The following is a 19,996-nucleotide window of genomic DNA, read 5'->3' as shown; positions in this document are numbered from 1 at the left end:
AGGGTGTACTGGAATTGTAAACACAAAGCAAAAATGTCTGCTGTGAAATGCAAATATGTACATATGTTAATATGCCTGCGTAACAATGTATATTGAAAACAGAAATATCAAATTGAAGCCAATTACTTCAAGCATACTCTAAATCTGGTTGGTTGGTTGGTTTGTTTTTTCCCCTTTCTTTGTTTCTTTGTAGTAAAATGCTCTTTTCTTGATGTGGGGATGAAACTGTAATGTTGTATAACAAATGCAAGCTTAAAAGCAATATTAAGAGGATTATCTGGACACATATATTGGAAATTCACAAAAAATTTTGTTTCACAAAAACAACTGAGAGCGGTGTTACTAGAACATATTGTCATAGGAACTTAGCAAATAAAGGTAAATTATTCCCTGCTAAACTTTTTCCCTAAATAGACTGGGAAAACTGTTTTCTACCAAACACTCAAAACAACTTCAGTGTTGTGTTGTTTATGAGACTTCAGTGTATACTCAACCAAAGCATTGCAACACTTGTTTATTGATCCTGTGACAGTATGTTCTCCTTTTCTTCTGTTTGTTCTTTCTTTCTTTGTTTCTATCTTCCTTTATCTTTCTTTTTTAGCTATCTTTAGGTTTGAAAACTTGATTCACTGTCACTTTTCAGTTTACTGTGTCCTGATTTTTGTTTTTTTTTTCTTCTGAGTTTTCCAAGTTTCTGGTAATGAATGCTTCTGGAAATTAGGCCAGCTGTTTCACCATTAATGGGTATTGTTGGATTCCAATCACATCTTAAGAAGCAATATGCTACTACTACTCTATTCTGGTTGAACCTGAGTAAAGAACAGCTTATGTATTTTCGCAACTATTATTTTCTTCAAACAACACTTCTGAAGTACATGATACTTCTGTAAGCAAGCTTCTCTGTTAGTTTGCTCTCATAGCTTCTGTATTTTTAGCACTGAGGAATGATTTATTCAGCATCCTCATTAGAATAAACAGTTATTTCTTCAGACATATTTCAGCCTGTTATTGAACCTATACTTCCTTTCAAGTTTATATGGAAAAGGAATTTTTTCTAATTTTACTGCACAAATATCATGTAGAAATATTAATTGCACAATAAAATTACACGAGGTTCAGAACAAAATTTGCAATGAAAGTTGAACATTTATTATTGTAATACTGCAGTATTGTTTTAAAGAAAACAACTAAGGACTTAATTTGAGCATGAGTATATGCATGTAGGGGGTGCTGTAGGATTAAAGACCTGAAGGTTGATTCTGTTTGTGCTTTTGCTTAAATTTTGTGTACAACAATTGGTGATACACGTATCTCAGAGTTTGGATACAGCATGTACATGTTTCTGTTAGATAATTTGATCCCTAGAGGTGTAAGATGCAGTAGTAGGGTAAGATATAATCAGATTTTTCTTTATTAGAGGAGACTTATGAAAAATTATTGGAATGAAAGCCATAGAAAATAGTGCAGTAGCTGAAGAGACTAGCTGTAATAATTAACAGAGATTATATAATGAGCTATTTTCTAAATATGTATATATGCGTGAAGAACGAGGGAAAAGATGTGTGCATTATGAGCATTATAGTGCTCAGCAAAAAACTTGACAGAATTAATATCTAATTAAATGCGCTTGCGTAACGAGGATTCTCTTTTAGGTTGTGGTGATAGATGTGTTCATTTTTGCTCTGATGGGTGTTAAGATACATATTTGATAGAGTAGCACTCAAATCACACTTCTCAAGAATGGTGGCACAGTGGTATAGTGCACATCACTTTTTATTTTCTCCCCTAATGTGACAGAAGTTGTAACTGTCTGGGAGGGAAATTTGGAATGAGTTGCCGTTCTGATTAATATATTGTTGCATCTATGACCCAAAGTTTATCTGGCTGTAAAAATGTTGGGGTTTTAAATTTTTTTTTCCCAAGAATGTTTTACTTGAGCAGCACTCCAAGCTATACAGATAGCCACACAATAAAATGAGATTTTTGCCTCAGATCTGTTTTGCTGTTGTATATCTCTATGAAATATTATTGTAAGTCAACTTAACAAGGCAAGTTACAGCCTAATCTCAAAAAATGCACCACACCCGTAAAAACTGAATCCAACTGTACTGTGATAAAAAGATGAGAGAAAATAGTACCTTGCAAAAAGTAAATTACTTAACATATACTCAACAGGATTGAATAGGAATCAGTTGTAAACACAATAGATGTGTCTAAATAATTTGAAAGCAAAGTTGAGAAACGTGCAAGCAAAACAGAAATAATCTCGCTAGTCCATTCTTTCCTTTTATACACCGTAACTACTTGTTGCTGTGAAATACTGAATAACTTCTGAAATACTTTGAATCCATTTATTGTTCATGGAGCAGAGCTAGCGGTTGTCTGGAATTGGAGGTGTGAGTTAGCAGAGGTTACGAGGGCTTATTTAAAGAGGTGTATATGTAAGGGAAGTGAACTGTATTTGGGAAAGCAGGATGGCTGTTGCTACACTTCCAGATTCTTAAGTGTGAGGCGGTGGCTATTCTACATAACTGGTTTTGTCTCCATATGTAGTTAAAGATGATTGCAGAAGGAAGTAACTTCTTACTCTTGTAGCCTTTAATATTACTGCAGGAAAATATGAACATAAGTCTGAATAATATTTTTTTTTTTACTATTTCAGGGGTTTTTTTAATGGCACAGAAGAAAATTGGCAAAAAATGGAGTGTAAATTTGACTTTTTTTCTTCTAGCTTCTGATCTTGACTCTCTAGTAGTGGACTCTTAGTTACAGTACTTTTAGATACAGCCTAACTACTTATCTTAATGTAATTTAAATATTTTAAAAAGGCATAAGTAGGGTTAATTCTGTTATTCCTGTTCCCATTACTTATATAGGGTAATAGAATAAATGTTTTTCTCATGATGCATAAAATAATAAAATCTCTCTAGTTTACAGAAAGTTGTTTTGAGGCGTACTGGTCCTATTTGTATTGAGATATGTTTGACTCCAGTAGAACCTGGTAATTACTTTTTTAAAAACTTCACTGACTTGAAATATAATACTGGTAAAAGTAACTTTAAGTGGAACAATATAAGATAGTTAGCAGTACAAGGGTGTTCGTTGTAGTGGAGCCCCCGCTTTCTTACATGTTATTTTTCTATTGATTTCTGTGCATAGAGCTCTTGAGAAACTAGTCTGTTTTGGGCAGCGGGCATGTGTGTGTTTATTTAAGAAAGTAGTTTTATCTTAATTGACCTTGGAAGTTAAATATGAACCTAGAAAAAATTATGTAGGGTTATAGGAGAATTCCATTTGGAACGGACTTCAGGACATCCTTGTTCTAAAATGCTGCTCAAAATGGGGTCATCTCAGAGGTATGACTAGGTTGTGCTGGCTGTTATCCAGTGTGGTCTTCAAAACCTCCAAGGATGGGAATGTTCAAACCTCTCTCTGCAGCCTTTTTCCGTTTCTGGTTTGACTGTCCTCATGGTGGGCTCTGTGCGTGGGTGCGGGTGTGTCTGTGGAAGTTTTTCTTATGTCCGGTCTGAACCTCTCCTGTTTAAGTCTTGTTTGAATCCTTCATAAAGGGTAGTTGAGAGGAAGATTAGGGTAATACCAATACGTTCTTTCTTCAGGATGTGGTGTCTTAGGATGTGGCGTAATCTTTCAAGACTATGAATTATCTTTATCTCTTACCATCGTGTTGATTGTTGCTGTTATTGGCTGCTTTCTTTTCATTGTGTTTTGATCTAGAAAGACTCTGGTATAAATAGTAAGCATCTTAGTGGTGAAATATCAGTCATATTTTTTCTGGAGTAATTTAGTTGTCAGAAGAAACTGGCGATTGAGATGATCTTATTTTGAAGAAACTACAGTTCTCTTAATCAGATCTTCTAAGATTTAACATCTGAATTTAAAATACCTCTTCTTATTCTGAGCAGCATTTTATAAAGTTTAAATTAGTTCTTCATAAAACATATAAAATTGATCACATGAAGCACTTTTTGCCCAAAGAGAAAAAAAGTGAGAAAAATCTGCTGCCTATTTTTCTTCTGGATACTGAATAGATGTTGAGAAGAGCATAGTCATTACTTTGAAATAAAGGCAAGTGCTTAAAATTCTGTCTTTTTTCCCTTCATTTCTGTGTTTGTCTCTAAAACATATACGTTTACTATCTGAATACACTTTAGTCTTTGTGTATATCACTGTATATCAGGACAGACCTGTAACTGTGATTGTTTGAATACATTTTGGAGAGTTTAACACCAGTTAATTTAATTGAAACAACTTTCTTAATTTATAATTGAATCAGATGAAAAAGAGCATAAAGTTAACTTTATAACTGAAAAATGCAGGCCTTAAAGAAAGATCTGTCCCAGCACAGCCAACGTCACCAGAATCTGAGGAGACCATCCAGCCAGCTGAGAAGTCATATGTTGAATCAGGTAAGGCCTTTTGTAAACCGCAGGTGAAACAAAAAACATGATGCTTCATTTGAATTATAATTCTGTTTCCTCAGTATGCAAACTCATTGTGTTACTTCTTTGGGTAGAAAAATAAACATTTCATTGATTTTTATGTGTTGCTTATCCACTACAGGTTTATTTAGCGGGAATCACTCTTGATAACTTAATATAAATCACTGACCATAAAAAGCTTATAATTTAAACGTATAGAAGGCACTCTTGCAACTTTCATGTTTACCATTGGAACCTTGTCACATTAGAATAACTTTCTGCTGGTGTACTGTTGTGGTTTTGATATGTATGCAACAGTATACCCAGTCAGAATAACAGCAGATTCTCCACCACTTCATAAGATTAATCAGTCACTTTTCCACTAAAACCATAGTATATCATAAATAAAATAAATACAGCTTCTAGTGTTGAGAAATACAATTTAAACATTTTAAAAGCCCCATAAGCGTTAGTAAAATTTATTAGGTTCAAGGGGAATTAAAGGAAAAAATATTTTTACACATCAGATTTCAGATATGTGATTTGCATTTTAGTGTTATTCAGAGAGTAGATATTTTCTCCTGTTCCTTGAAGAGGCTTATCCTACTTCACGTTTATGTGAACCTAACACAATAACCCACAAACGTGGAGCATATGGTGAATAAAATGGAATACAGAACTTATTTTGAGACTTGCATTATTTTACTTAGAATTTATAAAATATATCATGTTAAGATAGCATTTCCTTTTTTCCCCCCATAACTGGTACCATTTTGGATTTTTATTTGAAAAATGCAGCTGTGATTTGTTTTTGTGCTGTTGAGTTTCTCAATATTAGTTTCAAGACACTTATATGAAGGCAATACTTCATACAAATCCCTGTTATGTCCTGGGCTGGTGCGCTAGATGGCAATCACTTGTCCCTGAATCAGTTTTTGATTTATCCTGCTGTGAATGGCCAGGAGAAGACCTTAATATTACAACATTAGTATCTATACCTATTCTCACTGTTTATAAAGCCAACAAAACCCCACTTCTGAGAGTGACATGTTATTGTCAAATATGGCATGCTGGTGCTGCTGCCTCAATTGTAGGAAAGTAATGGATGAAAGTGTTGGCAAGATAATTACTTGGAAGAGAATTCTTGGTTTGAATAGTTATCTGATGTTATTAATGTTACTGCCACTGAGAAAAAGACGTGTGCAGAAAATGCAGTGTAGATAAATTTTTCCAATTCATCTTCAGAATGAATCTGATGTGGTTGATGCAATACTTTGCATATTGGAGAGTAAGCAAAGCCAAATTGTTTTTGTAACTGTGTGAGTTGCAGAGGTTGACCAAGTCGATCTCTACGGAACTTTATGGAATGGAATAAGAACTTTATGGAGGCTACTAAAAGCTGCAAGCCTTGAGCTAACGTTTAGACTTTGCCTTTTGCGCTTACCTTCACTGCAATTTATAATCTTTTTAGAGCACCAGAATGCTGGCATAGAATCGGAAGAGGAAATTCAGTCTGTTCTTCATGAAGCTCTCCATTCCCAGCCTGGTAATGCATTAACACTTAGAAATCACTGAAAAACGTATAAATACTGCTGTAGGCTAGACAAATCTCAGTGTCTGGTTTTGTTATGCACTTTACCCTGCACAAAACATTCTAATCAGCTCATTTGTTGTTTTCAAGAAAATTCAGAAAGTTCAGTCAACAAATCCTAAAACTGTGGCCTCTTAGCCAGAGGTGTTTGGCAGCAGTAGCTCAAATCAGTCAGTTGATAAAAACTTTCTCAAAATACTGTGTAGAGTGCAAGAATGGGTAAACAAAGATGGCTTTTACTGTGGTTTTCTCCAGGAGCAAAGAAGGCGCTGGCAAGTCAGTGCAGCTACTTTGGGTTTATACTGCTGGAAGGTGCAGACAAGTCATCGACCCCCCTCCCCATCTGTTTTTGGGACTAGTTCGAAAATAGGAGGGGTGTGCTGAAGACTGAATATGTGCTGCTAATAGGATTTACCAGAGGGCATCTATTCTCTAACAATCTGTGTTATTGATCAGGAGAGAGACACGAAGATGTTGATGAAAGCGTAAATGATGAGTGGCAAGTGAAGGAAGAAACACCTGGAGAAGCTTCTGAAGCTCCTGTAACAGATGACTTGCTGAGAGAATTAGAGAATGAAATTCCAGAAGCATATGAGACACCAGACTCAGATCAGAAAGGTATCTGAATGACTAAGTGTATTTAAAATCAAATCTTTGCAACAATAAGAGCAGAGAAATAGAAATACATCTCACTGAAAACTTGACTCATTATTTCAACTTGCAGTAGAGACTTAGCAAATGTGAACCACAGCAAGTATTATTTGCAGAATAAGTATTTTTTTAAATTGCAATGAAATATTTTAATGGCATATGTTTTGGAGTCCAGGTAACTATATATTATTGTTTACTTACTGCTGTATTGACTTTCAACCAAACAAATTAATCTGTGCTCCAGCTGTGCATATCTCTCCCCAGTAGAGGGACTTCTATAATATGGAGTCTGCTTCTGGACTTCGTAGTTTATTAAACTAAATTTTAAGGGTTTATTAGCACGGCCTTTTGTAGACAGACTTACTCTCACTCTACTTTCTTTCTAATGTGGCTCTCTAAGAGAATGTTATACATTAAGTATATTGCAAGTCCTGCTGAGACAATAACATCATACAAAGAAGATGCTCATATCCTGCTGCCTTGGGGCATTGACAGGATGACAAAAATTGTTTGTGATCAAAATATTAAAGCAGAATCATATGATCTAAATCCAACTTAGGGAAAAATATTTCTGAATGCTTTTTTTATCTGCAATACTGACAATTTTACATATATCTTAATACCTCTTTTTAAAAAACTCATGTAATGGATGTAATCCAGAAGCTTTGATTGCTGGAAGTACACTGAGATTCTTTCCTCACAGCTGAAGTAATTATTTTTAGGCTGGGCCTGTTATACTTCCTTGTTTCTGTTCTGTTCATTTACAGTGCAAGTTAAAGTATGAGAATAGAGGAGAAATTAAAATTCCAGTTACTTTAAATCTTTAAAATTACTATTAAGAAGGCAAAGTGAATATGTTCTACTTTCTTTACATTTGCACAGTAATGTCTGTGGAGAGTCATCTTTTTCAGAGCGAATGCATAGAGAGATTGTTTGTGTATACACATTCTCAGTATTACATATAAAAAAGAAATTATAAATTTTATTCTTTCAATCCATATACCTATCTTAGTGGCATTAGAAGAAATTTGCTTGGAATTTCTACTTAGAAATTTGACTTTATTCTTACATAATATTCTGTTATAGGGTTTGTGGTATCAAGTACTGATTTAACAATTTTAAGATTTGTAAATACATATTTGTTCCTCAGATGCTGATCTTTTGGCAGATGATCTTGAAGCAATGGAGCCTGAACCATATGAAGCTCCAGGTATAGTTTTGTTTTTCCAAACTCAGTAATACTGATTTTCTGCCTAAATGTAGCAAATTATATGAGAAAGCAGAATAGAAAATGTTAGACTGGTTTAGTAATATATAATTTTGAAAATGTTTTTTTTTCTCCAAACAACTGTTCTTGATTGTCTTGGATATTTTCACTCTGACTGAGATGACTATCGTATTTGCTCTTGCAAATGGTTTTTAAAAGGAACAGATGATAGGTATGGAAACTTTGCTTTCATTGGTGCAAAAACTTCATTTTTACTTTTTTATGTGTTTCTGGTTGTTGTGTGTGATTGGGATCTGGAAAGGCAAGAGATCTGTGGTTGTACAGTCCAAGACAGTGAGAGTGACATTTAGTGCTTATGTATTGTCTTCTTACAGTCTACAATGCGAAGGCTCTCCTAGCCTGTTATTTTTGGCATTAGTGAGAAACTTGTGTTCTCACATGGAAATCTGTCACCTTTCAGAAGCATCCAGTTTTGTCACCTTTCCTTCAGGACTGTTTGTTTCTTTATGGCTGAGTACGCTATCAGAGAGTGAGTCAGCCCCTGCACTGTCTTTCTGCACACCCTAATTCATCTTTAAAGCTTTTAGAAATTTTGCCTGGACTAATCCAATTAGTTTATAGTCATCTTCATATCATGCTTGATATCACATACAACGACATTAGCTCATCTTTCCCATTACGAAGAAGCATTAGGTGGACATTCCAGTTTCCCTGCTTTCTGACAAGTATTTTCTTCTGGATGCTAATAATGCTGCTTAGTAGTACAGGAAGCCTTTCCCATTTACATTAGACATTGATTTCTATTTGGATTAGGCTTCTTATCTTTGGCTCAGTGTTAGTTCTGGACTTTACAGTCTAGATGCCAAATATGACAGGAAATTAGTTTTGTTTGATACAGCTAAAACTGCTTATTCCTATGTTTGTGGGAGATTACTGTTTTCCAGTTACCAATTTAGATTCCAAGCTGAGATGCTTCCAAAGTAAAAGGATAGTTACTTCAGTACCGTGTGTTGTCAGATGTATCCTACTGAGTATATTAATAATATTACAAAGAATTGTGGTCACAGGGGAAAATAACCCACATATTTAGCTGTGCAGTGAAAAAAGGTAAAATGCTCTAACCCAGAAGCGACTGTGCCTACTGCTGAAGGTCTGATTTGTGACTCTTACCTTGTCCTCTGTCCATCATCACCAGGGGTCCTCCTGCACATTAGTAAAGAAGCTACTTTAGAACTTTGAGGATAGGAGAAGACTACGTTTTTTATTCATATTAGAAGAACTATTAAAAATATTCATGGAGACTAATGGCTCTTGTGGATCTAGTTTTCATACAGCAAGTATAACAAGATTAGAAGAGAGGGTGGCCCAATACCTGCCATTAGATTGCCATTTGTCAAGTTGCAAGTGTCTGTAAGGTTTTAATTTGTCAGTTTTCAAGTAAAGAGCTACACTTAGCTATTGACAGACACATTATGGATGCAAGTTAAAATAATCGAGTATTAAAAATATTTATTTTCTTATATTTGATTTACAGTTTCATATGAATATGATATGGATGTGGAAAAGACAGTAAGTGATCCAGAAGCTCCAGGTTTGTAAATTTTCATGACTTCAGATTATAATATGACCACTTAAACTTTTTTAAACACACTTCAAAGTAATGTGTCATGTTGACTGTTTTGTCACAGTTTTATTTTCACACAGTCTTTTGGGTACTTTCAAATATGCCTGATTGTTGCAGCCGTGTTACCATTACAGTCGTGAACACAACGCTCCACGAGTCCAATCCACAAATACTTACATAAATATCTTGTTCTATCAGGGGTCTTCCAGTCTAATCGATGGATTGTCTAAGACCTATCTGTATTTCTAATTTTAAGCCTGAATACAAATATGCATGAACTTAGTACAGTGTGTGACTTAGTGTAGCTGTACAGATGTGTTTTACAATCCAGCTGTCGCTTCCAAATAAAACACTGTATTATTAACTCAGTATGTCTAGTCCTGTTACTCTTGAGTGAAATGTCTGACCTTTTTAACTTCTCTTGTGCTATTTAGCTGTTGCATGAAAATCTGATTAGAATATAAAATTTTAAATATTTACGTTTAAGGTGACTCTGAACAAATGCCAGAAGATACTATTGAACATTACACAGGTACAGTCCAAAGTCTTATTTCTTTTTATTGAAGTTTCATTGAATTTTGGCCCCAAATCAGGCCAAAAAAAACACCCAAAACATTGGACCTCAGAGGTAGCATCAGTTTCTTACAAAGTTATTATATCATATGTTTTCAGAATGTAAATAAAAATATAGGAGTTCTACGCAAACACTACTTTTCTGTCATGCCAGTCAACGGGCAGAATGATATTTTGAGTGTTAAATTTGCAGGAGAACGGATGTTTATATTTTAAATTGCATAAAAATGTTTCTGTGGATAAAAAGTAATTTGAATTTGTCCAGGATGTTGAAGTTAATGTGATAGGTGTCAGGAAAGAAGTATCTTTAAAAAATATTTTTTTAAAAGAAAGCCATGACAAACGGATTCCAAAATTCCACTGTAGAAATTTGCTGTATATAGAAATGACTTGAGTGTTCCCATTTTAAATTGTAGGTAATTTGTAGATGACTTAATAAACTAGCCTACTGCTGGTGCTTTATCTTTAAGTCTGTGTTGTGATGCCAAAAAATAATTCAGATCTTTTCACAGGATCTTTTAGAAATCTTCCTCTTTATTGAATTCATATTAACTTTAATACAGTATAAAATACTGTAGTTTTGAATCTTTCTGTCCTGTGTAAACTTGACACTGTATGATTTGTGTGTATTTGTTGTCTTAATTCCATGAATTTTCATATTGTGCTTTTTTTTTTTTTCCTTTAAACAGAGGATAGAGTGCATGGAGATTATAATGAAGACCATGGTATGACAACTGCTATATTTAGTGAAATAACAGTATCAAAGTCTTCCATTAATATGGAAGTGAATTTATTTTGTCTTTAAACTTTCCATGCTGTCACATTACTTTGCAAGTTCTCAGTTAAGGTGATGGTCAGGTTGTTTGTTTGGTTTTTTTTTTTAATGTTCAAACCCCCATATATATATATATAAGCAATCAATTGGTCTTTAACAGTGGAACAAGTGTAGAGTATGTGTGTAGTTTATATTCCCATATTTGTCCTCTTTGTCATCCTTTCTGCCTATGTGCCACAAGAACGTTGAAGACACTGCATGCCCTTTTTCTTATGAAACCCTGGCCAGCTCAGCTGTGGTTCACTGCATCTGTATAGCTCAGTGTTACCTTCTCATCTTGTCTGTAACTACCAGTACTTTGGAGATGACTCTGTTTTAGTTTGATTTGGTTAATGATCTGCTAATGATTGCTGAGACCAAATCAAAAAGTAAATGAGATGACTACTACTGGTCACAGTCTTGATACAAAGGTATGTGGTTATGATTCCTTCCGTGAGATCCTTCTGCGGGACTGCTGTACTTCAGACGAATTAAGCATATCTTCAAAGCACTCTTGTTTATTTTCCATGTTTATGTAACCTGAGCAAAGGACAGCAATTCTTAACTTCAAAATATTTGAGACAGAAAACCTTGCAGCTCATTCTTTGTCATCAGGAGGGAAATTCTGACATCCACCTTTGGGATGGAGGTCAAAAGCCTGTTGAAGGACTTTCAGTGGCCCAAAGGTGTATTCAGCCCTTAGTCCATGTCTTTCTCGTCTGCAGAAAAAAATTATTTGCCTCAGCTATGATGCCCCTGACAAAATATGTCAGCATCAATAGGACGGAAATGCAAGAGAGACATAGCTTTTTCCCTGGGCTTATTATTTACTCTCCTTTCCAGGAGATACTTATTTTACAATCAGTTACTAATTAAGAATCACTTCTCTTGCTTCTCACACCTGAAGGCGAAGTGCAACTTTTAACATTTACATTTCGTGCTCCTTTGAATGTAGTAGTGACTTGACCAGAGAACCCTTCCACAGTCCCCACCCTCAGGAAGTGTCATCTATACCTGCTTTTGGAGTAGGATGAGCGTGGAGGTTCTCAAAGTAATTTGCATCAGTTTTCCATAGAACCAGTTCCAAAACAGTTTCATATCCTGCAATCTCTTCTGGCCCCAGCACAAGTGAATTGCTCTATTTTGTTAGTAGTTCATGTGCTTTGGCAAGCAGTGGTTTCATTTCCTATTGTTACTGTGTGCTGCAATGAGAGTTCTAAATAGCATCAGCTAAATCAGATTTTTTTTTTCTACTCTTTCTTTACTATTCCAAATCCTTTGAGAATAGGAAGTTCCATCCTTTTTCTCAAAAGGAAATTCCAAGGTAGGAGGTGATTGTCAAAGAACTATTATTCTTGGCTACTAAACTGCCAGGCTTTTTTTTAATGCAGCTAATTGTGCATGCAGTTCAACATAATCCATGACAAACAACTTTTCTTTTGATAAAAGTTCACCTTTTCACAGCAGAATTTTGCCTTGCTTCCAAGTCCTCCCTTCAAGACATTCTGGTTATGAGAGAAAACACAGTGGTTCCTTTGACCTTTTTAGAGGAATTTCATTTGAAAGCTCCAGCCTGGAGCAGTGTAGGAGAAAAATACTAATCAGATGAGGCACTGAGTGTTCTTGGCATTTGCAAGATTTGATTGGGTTTTTTGCTTTAGTTGTTTTGGGTTTGTTTTTTTCATTTGTTTTGGCTGTTGTTTTTTTTTTAATCCCCCCACCCCGTTCCCTCCATCTTGAAAGTTACATGAAGTTTCAAAGTTATTTGGAATTTCACTCTTTGTTCCAAGGGCAGACCTCTGTACAGGCACTCTTATTTCTAGGCACTTGTTGGTGTCTCAGAAATAAGCAGAGAAGATAATCAGAAATTTGCTATCAGGATCCCTAGAAAAGATGAGACCCACCACTGAGGAAGACAGTCTAATCACACTCAGTTCTATAAGCTCATTTTCTGCTGTCAGTCTTCAAGGTTTGAGCTAACCAGCCAATCATGGATATCTGTTAAGATGTGCTGAAAGATGTGAGGCTGTCTTTCTGTGGCACACTGTTTTTTCCTTCTGAGTTCAGTCTATCCAGTTTCAGAGAATGGGAGTTGTAATTGTTCATGAATGTGCGCTAGACATCATTTTTAGCAGTTGTAGTACCTGGTTTCCTTCCCTGTTGTCTCCTGGCCCATCTTTCTTTTACCTTTCGACATGCTTTTGGTTGGATCTAAACCAAAACAGATTTGCTCTTTTTTTCTGGAGAAGAGAGTTTTTAGCACCTGATTTCTGAAGTCAAAGAAAGGATGGAGGCCGTCATGGAGATCTGAAATTCTTTCTTCAAATGTAAAGCTTATGTTTTTGACATTAGTTCCAAAACTGCAGTTCACGTCCACAAGAATATTTGCTTTAAAGCTTTAGATGCAAATGTCTCAGAAATCAGCAGAAGTATAAGCTTCTCTATTCTAGAGTCAATGTATCTTCTCCATCTCTATCAGATGTGTTTCCCCTCTTCTGGCAGACCCTCTGATGTAATAATTTTCTCCAGTCCTGGTGCTTCCTAGAATTCTCAGAAAGCTGAGAGGACAGTGCTAAGATGATTCTTGGCCACAGCGGTTCAGTTTATTTTCTGACTCTTGTTTTGTATGACTTGGTTCTTAATTCAGATGAACAACGATCTCTAATAGGACTGTGGTTCCTGTAATCACTTCTGCCTTGCATGGTGTTGGGAGAAACTGAAGGCCTATGGTAGGCTGCCCCCACTTTGTGTATTGCATATTGAAAGGAACTGTTTCTTGACACTTTTTGCAGTTATTGCTAATGCTAAAAATTCTTCAGTTGAAAAGAGTATATCTGCTCACACTGAGGTGTGTAAATGAATTGATTGTGTAACTTGGAATACAGGAACTCAGTTACTGTGCACAACTGTGAGTAGTTTTATGAACTTATACAGTTTGTGGCAGTGAAACTAGAGAAAGAAGGCAAGTTTGAGATTTTCATTAGAAATGAAGAGTTCTGGTTGTGTTTAAGAACATGCTATAAGAACTTCTTGGTTTCTTAAAGGGATGGAGGGGGAACCAAATGACTATTAGAGCCTTTTAAGATGAAACAGTAGTGGAAAGATTTTTGTTGTTGTTTAAATCTTATGCAAATAACATTTTTTTCATAGGAGGCGTAATACCTGCTAGGATAATTACATTATCCAAAACACTGGATGAACATTGAACTTCTTTAGTTCTAAAATTCACAATAAATATATATTGAGAATTCAGACAATTAATAGATAACATTTTGTCTGTTTTTCAGACATGATCTAAAGCAGAGTAATGAATATTCCTAACCTATTTCTTCTTCAGAGTTACAGAAATTAGACTGGCTCATTAGTCAAAAATTAAGAGTGTAGATGGATTACAACAATTGTACAGAATGATAGCTTTGTTGTTATGTTTTTCAGTATTTCATCTGTGTAGGTAGAAATTCTTGAAATTTCAGCATTATGTTCAAATTTGGTATCTGTTTTACATCTAGAATTTCTACTGCAAGCTCCAGTAAAGGTTCATATATCTATTCAGGCCACAGAACTGGAGAAAGTCTTTGAGAGCTTTGTGTTTATCAGTAAAGAAATGAACTGGATACATAACAACCTAGTTTTTAGGATACTTTGTGCATATCAACTACTCAGGAACTCTATTTTTCTTTCCTTTCAGAACCAAAACATGAAGAGCAGGCTGAGGCTCAAGATATAGGTATTTACATATATATATGTACATACACACATGTATGTATATGTGGGTGGGTGGTGTCTGTGTATACTCCCACACACATCCCTCCACGAATATATATATTAATATATAGAGAGCATATTAGAAAACCTTTGTTTTATATGTAATTAAAGTAGAAACACCTCTAAAATAAAGGTTACTTGGAATATAAATGATTTTCAAAATCAGAAAAATATTTCATTAAATCTAGCATAAAAATCATCAACCTAATCTTGCTATTTATGTATATTGAAATATGTCATCTGTGTGATCTTCAGTCACGATATATTGCCAATTACAGCAAAGGTGCATTACACTCTGTAGTTTTAAAGTTAGGTTTTTGGCTATGAACTGAGACACCTTCTTCTAGTATACCATCCTTGAGGATTCATCTTCAAGGTCTCAGGTGACACAAATTGGGGCGTGTGAGGCTTTTCATAGACGTCTGGAACACAGTGGTTCAGCATTGATGCTCAAACTATTGCCTGCTGTACGCCTTGCTCATAACCTTGTAACTAGTGCTTAAGATCATTCAAAATTTACAGGCTGTCAATACTAGCTCTGCTTTGGTGCGTACTTTTTTGCTAATGCCTTTGTCTAATTAGCAGAAGCAATTAAAAAATTATTTGTCTGCAGTCCTCCCTCTGGATCCTATATACTTTGTTGTCTTGAAATACCTGCTCTTTTAAGAGTCATGTCAGACAGCCAATTGAAAAAGGCACAATTGTTTAGTTTAGAATTAAGTCAAAAAATTCTCTAGCGTACATAAATTGTAAGTAACTGTTTTGTCACCTTTGTGGTCATAAGCTTAAGAGGACAGTCAAATGAGTTAAACGGTGCCATATGCAAAGAAAATAAAAATAATTCATTTTTCTATGGAATCCATAATTTAAGTTGAAGAACTTTCTCATTGTCCTTTAGGAAGGGAAGTAGGACCCACCATGGAGTTGCATGTTTATCCAAATAAAAAACCTTTTGAAGTGAAAGATTATAGTTTCATGGGTTGGTTTTTAATGTGTCTAGCAGGTGGAGGTGATGCTGCGAAAGATGAGAGTGGGAGTACTGATTATGCTGAGAAAGAGTGCGGATTTTTTTTTTAAATTTCAGTTTTTAAAGTTAGTGTGTCTTAATCCAACCAGCATTTGTTCAGAAGGTACAATTTTGAAATATTTACCTTAGGAATTCAGCAGTTCTTTGGTGAAACAGGGAAGAAAACTTAAGTAGTAATTTCTTTTTTGCCCTCAGTCATCCAAATTGCTGTTTGTTTATAGCAGTTTACTGTCTGTGTGCTAGCTATGTTCTTTTGTGTTTTATGTAAGCCTCATCAGTTGATGCCTTGACTTCATTATTGCTCTGAATTGAATGTTTTCTTAGCTGTCGAGGACCTTCTGGAGGAGGTGATTGAAGTCACAGAGCCAGGTATCTATTTTGTAATTGTGATCTTAGTGTTTTAATGAAATATATGTATTTTGAAATCTGATATTAAAAAAAAAAGTTCATTATATAATTTTTTCTTTATATACTTTCTCTTCTAAATGAAACTATTGAAGACTTTGATAAAGAGCCATCAGGTATGAGTTCTTATAGATTGTAAATGAAAACATTTTTTCTTCCATTTATATTTTTAATATAGTTTAAAAAAAAAGAAACAGAGAAGTGTGATATATAGAATCATAGAATGGGTTGGATTGGAAGGGACCTTTAAAGATCATCTGGTCCAAACACCCTGCCATGAGCAGGAACATCTTTCAATAGATGAGCTTGCTCAAAGCCCCATCCAGCCTGACTTCAAACACTTCCAGTGGTGGGACATCTACCACTACTGTGGGCAACCTGTTCCAGTGTTTCAGCATTTCATTGTAAAAAGTTTCTTCCTTATGTCCAATCTAAATCTAACCTCTTTCACTTTAAAACCATTGCCCTTTTTCCTGTCACTACAGGCATTGGTAAAAACTCACTCTCCATCTTTCTTATAAGACCTCTTTATGTACTGAAAGGATGCAATAAGGTCTCCTGGAGCCTTTTCTGCTCCAGGCTGAACAACCCCAACTCTCAGCCTTTCTTCATAGGAGAGGTGTCCATCCCTCTGATAATTTTCATGGCCCTCCTCTGGACCTGCTCTAACAGATTCATGTCTCTCTCTCGTGAGACCCCAGAGCTGGAGACAGTCCTCCAGGTGGGGTCTCACGAGAGAGGAGTAGAGAAAGAGAATCACCTCCCTCAATCTGCTGGCCACGCTGCTTGTGATGCAGCCCAGGATATGGTTGGCTTTCTGGGCTGTGAGCACATACTGCTGGCTCATGTGCAATTTGTCATCCACCAGTATCCCCAAATTCTTCTCAGGGCTGTTCTCAATCCCTTCATCCCCCAGACTGTATTGATATTGGGGATTGCCCTGACCCAAGTGCAGGATCTTGCAGTTGGCCTTGTTGAACTTCATGATGTTCTTATGAAGTATTTAGAGCTTCACTTTGAGGAATGGAATATATTAATTTTTCACATTACTATTCAAAAAGATTAAGTTGTAAATTTTTGGTTGTTGTGCTGATGTCAGGGAATTTTAAATGAGTACTGGGTCAAATGTAATTTGAAGATTTGCTCTAAGAAGTTAAAAATAACATTAAACAAGATCTTTTTTTTCAAACATGACATTAATTCAGTCAGCTAGAGCAAAGTGATCTAAGCAGTTTAGTCTGAGCATAGTGTGTAGGATTAGATGCTATACTTACTTAGGTTTTCCACGTGAAAAATGTGTTCTAATATAATTAAATGGGGAAACAAACATTATTGTTTCACACAAACAACAATTGTAACCAAAATCACTTCTGAGGGATGTACTAGGAATGGCAGTCAAAACCAAAGAGGGGCTAAACTTCTGGATGTGACATGCATTCAGTACTTTTTTTCTACTGTTAAGTTAAACTGCAGAACAGCCAACTAGGTTAAGTCTTCCTTTTTGTTTGATACTAATTTGATTGGGTGGCTAGTGGGGAATAAAAACAAAGTTGTGAACATACTTTGTATAACTTTAAACATATTTTCTTTGTAACAGTAGAAAGTAAGCATACAGAAGATGATGTGGCCACTGAACCAGAGGAATCAGGTTTGTGTATTATCTTTTGCATGAGTGTGATACTTTGAGAATGATAAATATCACAGAATAGAATCCTATGCTGCAATAAAAATACATTTGTAACTTTTTTGAAGCTTTTTTCTTTTAAGAACAAACGTAACTGTGTTGTGGTATCTAGCGCCTTGGGTTTTTTAATGGCAATATTTTAATCGCCTGCAGAGCACTCTTGAGTTTTAGAAGCTTAGAGTGCTCCTGCTTCAGAAGAACTTACGGCAATAAAAATGGCCATATTGGGTCACGTGAAGCTGAAGATTTCTTTGCTATGCTCTTGTTTCCCACTAGCCAGTAGAATATATGTAGGAAATAAAGGGGAATGTCTCCCCAGCTTTGAGCATCTTATTTATGGGCTTCCCAAGTCAGAGAATGTATTTCCCACTCTTTGATTCTTCTTATTGTCTATGGCCAGCATGCTGGCTATTAAGAATTCTTTTCTGGTGAGCCTGACTCCCTCCATGCATGAACAGGGAGCTATGTGCAACCTTCAGTCTGTTAGCCGTAATAGTACTTGGTGATGTGCGACATCTCTAATTTAAAAATACATATGGAATTAAAAAGAACTGAATTTTGAAGTCAAATATTTCACAATTACAGCTGGGACCATAATAAGTATATGAATGTTTTCTAAGCCCGTACTCTGGTAGCATGTTAAACTGTGGGAGATTTGTGCTTCAGATAGTGTAGTTTCAGAATTTTGGAGTATCATTTTTGAAACTATGCAGTCCTGCAATTTACTCGTTGGCCCACTTAAGTATTAATCTTTCCCCTGAAAAAACTCAGTTGAGAAAAATTTGCATCCGACTTCTGCAGAATTAGTATTACAGAGCAGTCTGGATAGGTCACTGTTGTGAGCACAAGGGGGAAAAAATGCAGCTTTTAATGAGTATTTAGAGAACTGTTCTGTTTGAATTGTTTGTACACTTTTGACTTACAGAAATGCCTATTCAAGCTGAGGATTATTCAAATGATGATCTAGTGGGTAAGTTCATCTTAAGTGCTTGTTTTTTTTCCCAGAAAAAGAAGCTATTGCTACATGGAAAGTTTGTAAACAAACTAATTTGTGGAGAGGAGTGAAGGGATGTCATTATTATAATTTGAAATTGCATCCTGTTTTTGAAGCAATAGTTTTTATCTTGTACTGGATAAATGCTAGTAATAATTACTGGGTTATACAGAAGGATTCCAAATAAAACTGAGCGGTTTTAGTTTACGACTTAATTTTTAATAATTTCAGACAGAGCTGGATGCTTTTGTAAAGGGAAATACAAAGATTTCAGGTCTCAAAACATGTGTGTACTTCCTTTCTAGAGTAACTGATCATGGGTGGTGATACTGTCACTACTCTTGTGTATCAGTCAGATCTATTGGAGCCTGACTGCGACACGTTCTTTGGCCACTGAGCTGGAAACAGGACTGTTTTGTCATGCCATTGCATTTTTCTTGACATAACTGATTTTAAGAACAGCAGCACTTCCAGCTCTTCCATCTGTTGCCTGACAGTAGTCCACACAGAGTTTACCCAAACCTTTTTTAGATTACCTAAATAGCTTCTGAATTTGAAGACTGCACATTGTTGCGTTTCATCTGCTTTTTGGAGTTAATTATTATAAGTTGCTAGTTTGTTCTTTGTAAAGAAGTAGTTGTCTTGAGTGAAACACTGAGCTGTATTGCTGGGCAGTAAACCACAGAAGCTGCAGTCTGGGAGCCTTGAGAGCTATATTTGTTTTGTCCAGATTAGCCTGAGCACATTTCTGGGTTAGTTAATCTTTACAATATGCAGAAGCTCTTAAGTGGGGTGGTGCCCAGGTAATTCTGCCGGGTTTTATTTTCCCTTGTGGGAAAGAAAACTTGTATTTGGTTCTTTGGCATGCCAAAAGTAACCAGAGAAGTTGAATAAACATAGGAGGCTTGGTGGTTGCCCAGTACAGACTGGAGGCATGGGTTGGTTCATGTTTTAATTTACATGCTGAACCTTAACTGAGGTGATTTGAAATGTTCTTATCAATATGTAACTGTGTTGTCTGTTGCAGCTTTCTAACCTGTTTATCGTAACAGCCACATGGTGTGTTGAAATGTTTGAAGCCATAGGAGTTCATTAATAGATGGCTTATGTAAAAATGTTTCGTTTCATAATAAATATGAAATATTTTTAACCACATCTTACAATCAGTGTAGGAACAAGCAGTAGTATTCAGTTGATTTGT

General features: G+C 35.6%; 1 protein-coding gene across 6 annotated transcripts in view; it reads left to right on the top strand.

Annotated features, from left to right (window-relative positions):
* The window catches only part of ASPH (aspartate beta-hydroxylase), a 118,019-nt gene that overhangs the window by 37,099 nt on the left and 60,924 nt on the right, over window positions 1-19,996 (top strand). For 2 of the 6 annotated variants that reach the window (XM_075085101.1, XM_075085105.1), the window contains exons 4-15: window positions 4,338-4,427; window positions 5,911-5,985; window positions 6,487-6,648; window positions 7,832-7,891; window positions 9,444-9,500; window positions 10,021-10,065; window positions 10,796-10,831; window positions 14,609-14,647; window positions 16,037-16,081; window positions 16,213-16,233; window positions 17,718-17,765; window positions 18,727-18,771. In XM_075085101.1, the coding sequence (XP_074941202.1) occupies window positions 4,338-4,427; window positions 5,911-5,985; window positions 6,487-6,648; window positions 7,832-7,891; window positions 9,444-9,500; window positions 10,021-10,065; window positions 10,796-10,831; window positions 14,609-14,647; window positions 16,037-16,081; window positions 16,213-16,233; window positions 17,718-17,765; window positions 18,727-18,771 (723 nt within the window). Of the gene's footprint in view, window positions 1-4,337; window positions 4,428-5,910; window positions 5,986-6,486; window positions 6,649-7,831; window positions 7,892-9,443; window positions 9,501-10,020; window positions 10,066-10,795; window positions 10,832-14,608; window positions 14,648-16,036; window positions 16,082-16,212; window positions 16,234-17,714; window positions 17,766-18,726; window positions 18,772-19,996 lie in introns of all 6 variants that reach the window. The other 4 variants (XM_075085104.1, XM_075085107.1, XM_075085103.1 and 1 more) reach the window with 2 other exon arrangements.

The sequence above is a fragment of the Phalacrocorax aristotelis genome, chromosome 2, assembly GCF_949628215.1.
Source record: "Phalacrocorax aristotelis chromosome 2, bGulAri2.1, whole genome shotgun sequence".
NCBI lineage: Eukaryota > Metazoa > Chordata > Aves > Suliformes > Phalacrocoracidae > Phalacrocorax > Phalacrocorax aristotelis.
The sequence above is the reverse complement of the archived record's forward strand: the minus strand, read 5'-3'. Positions and strand labels throughout refer to the sequence as shown.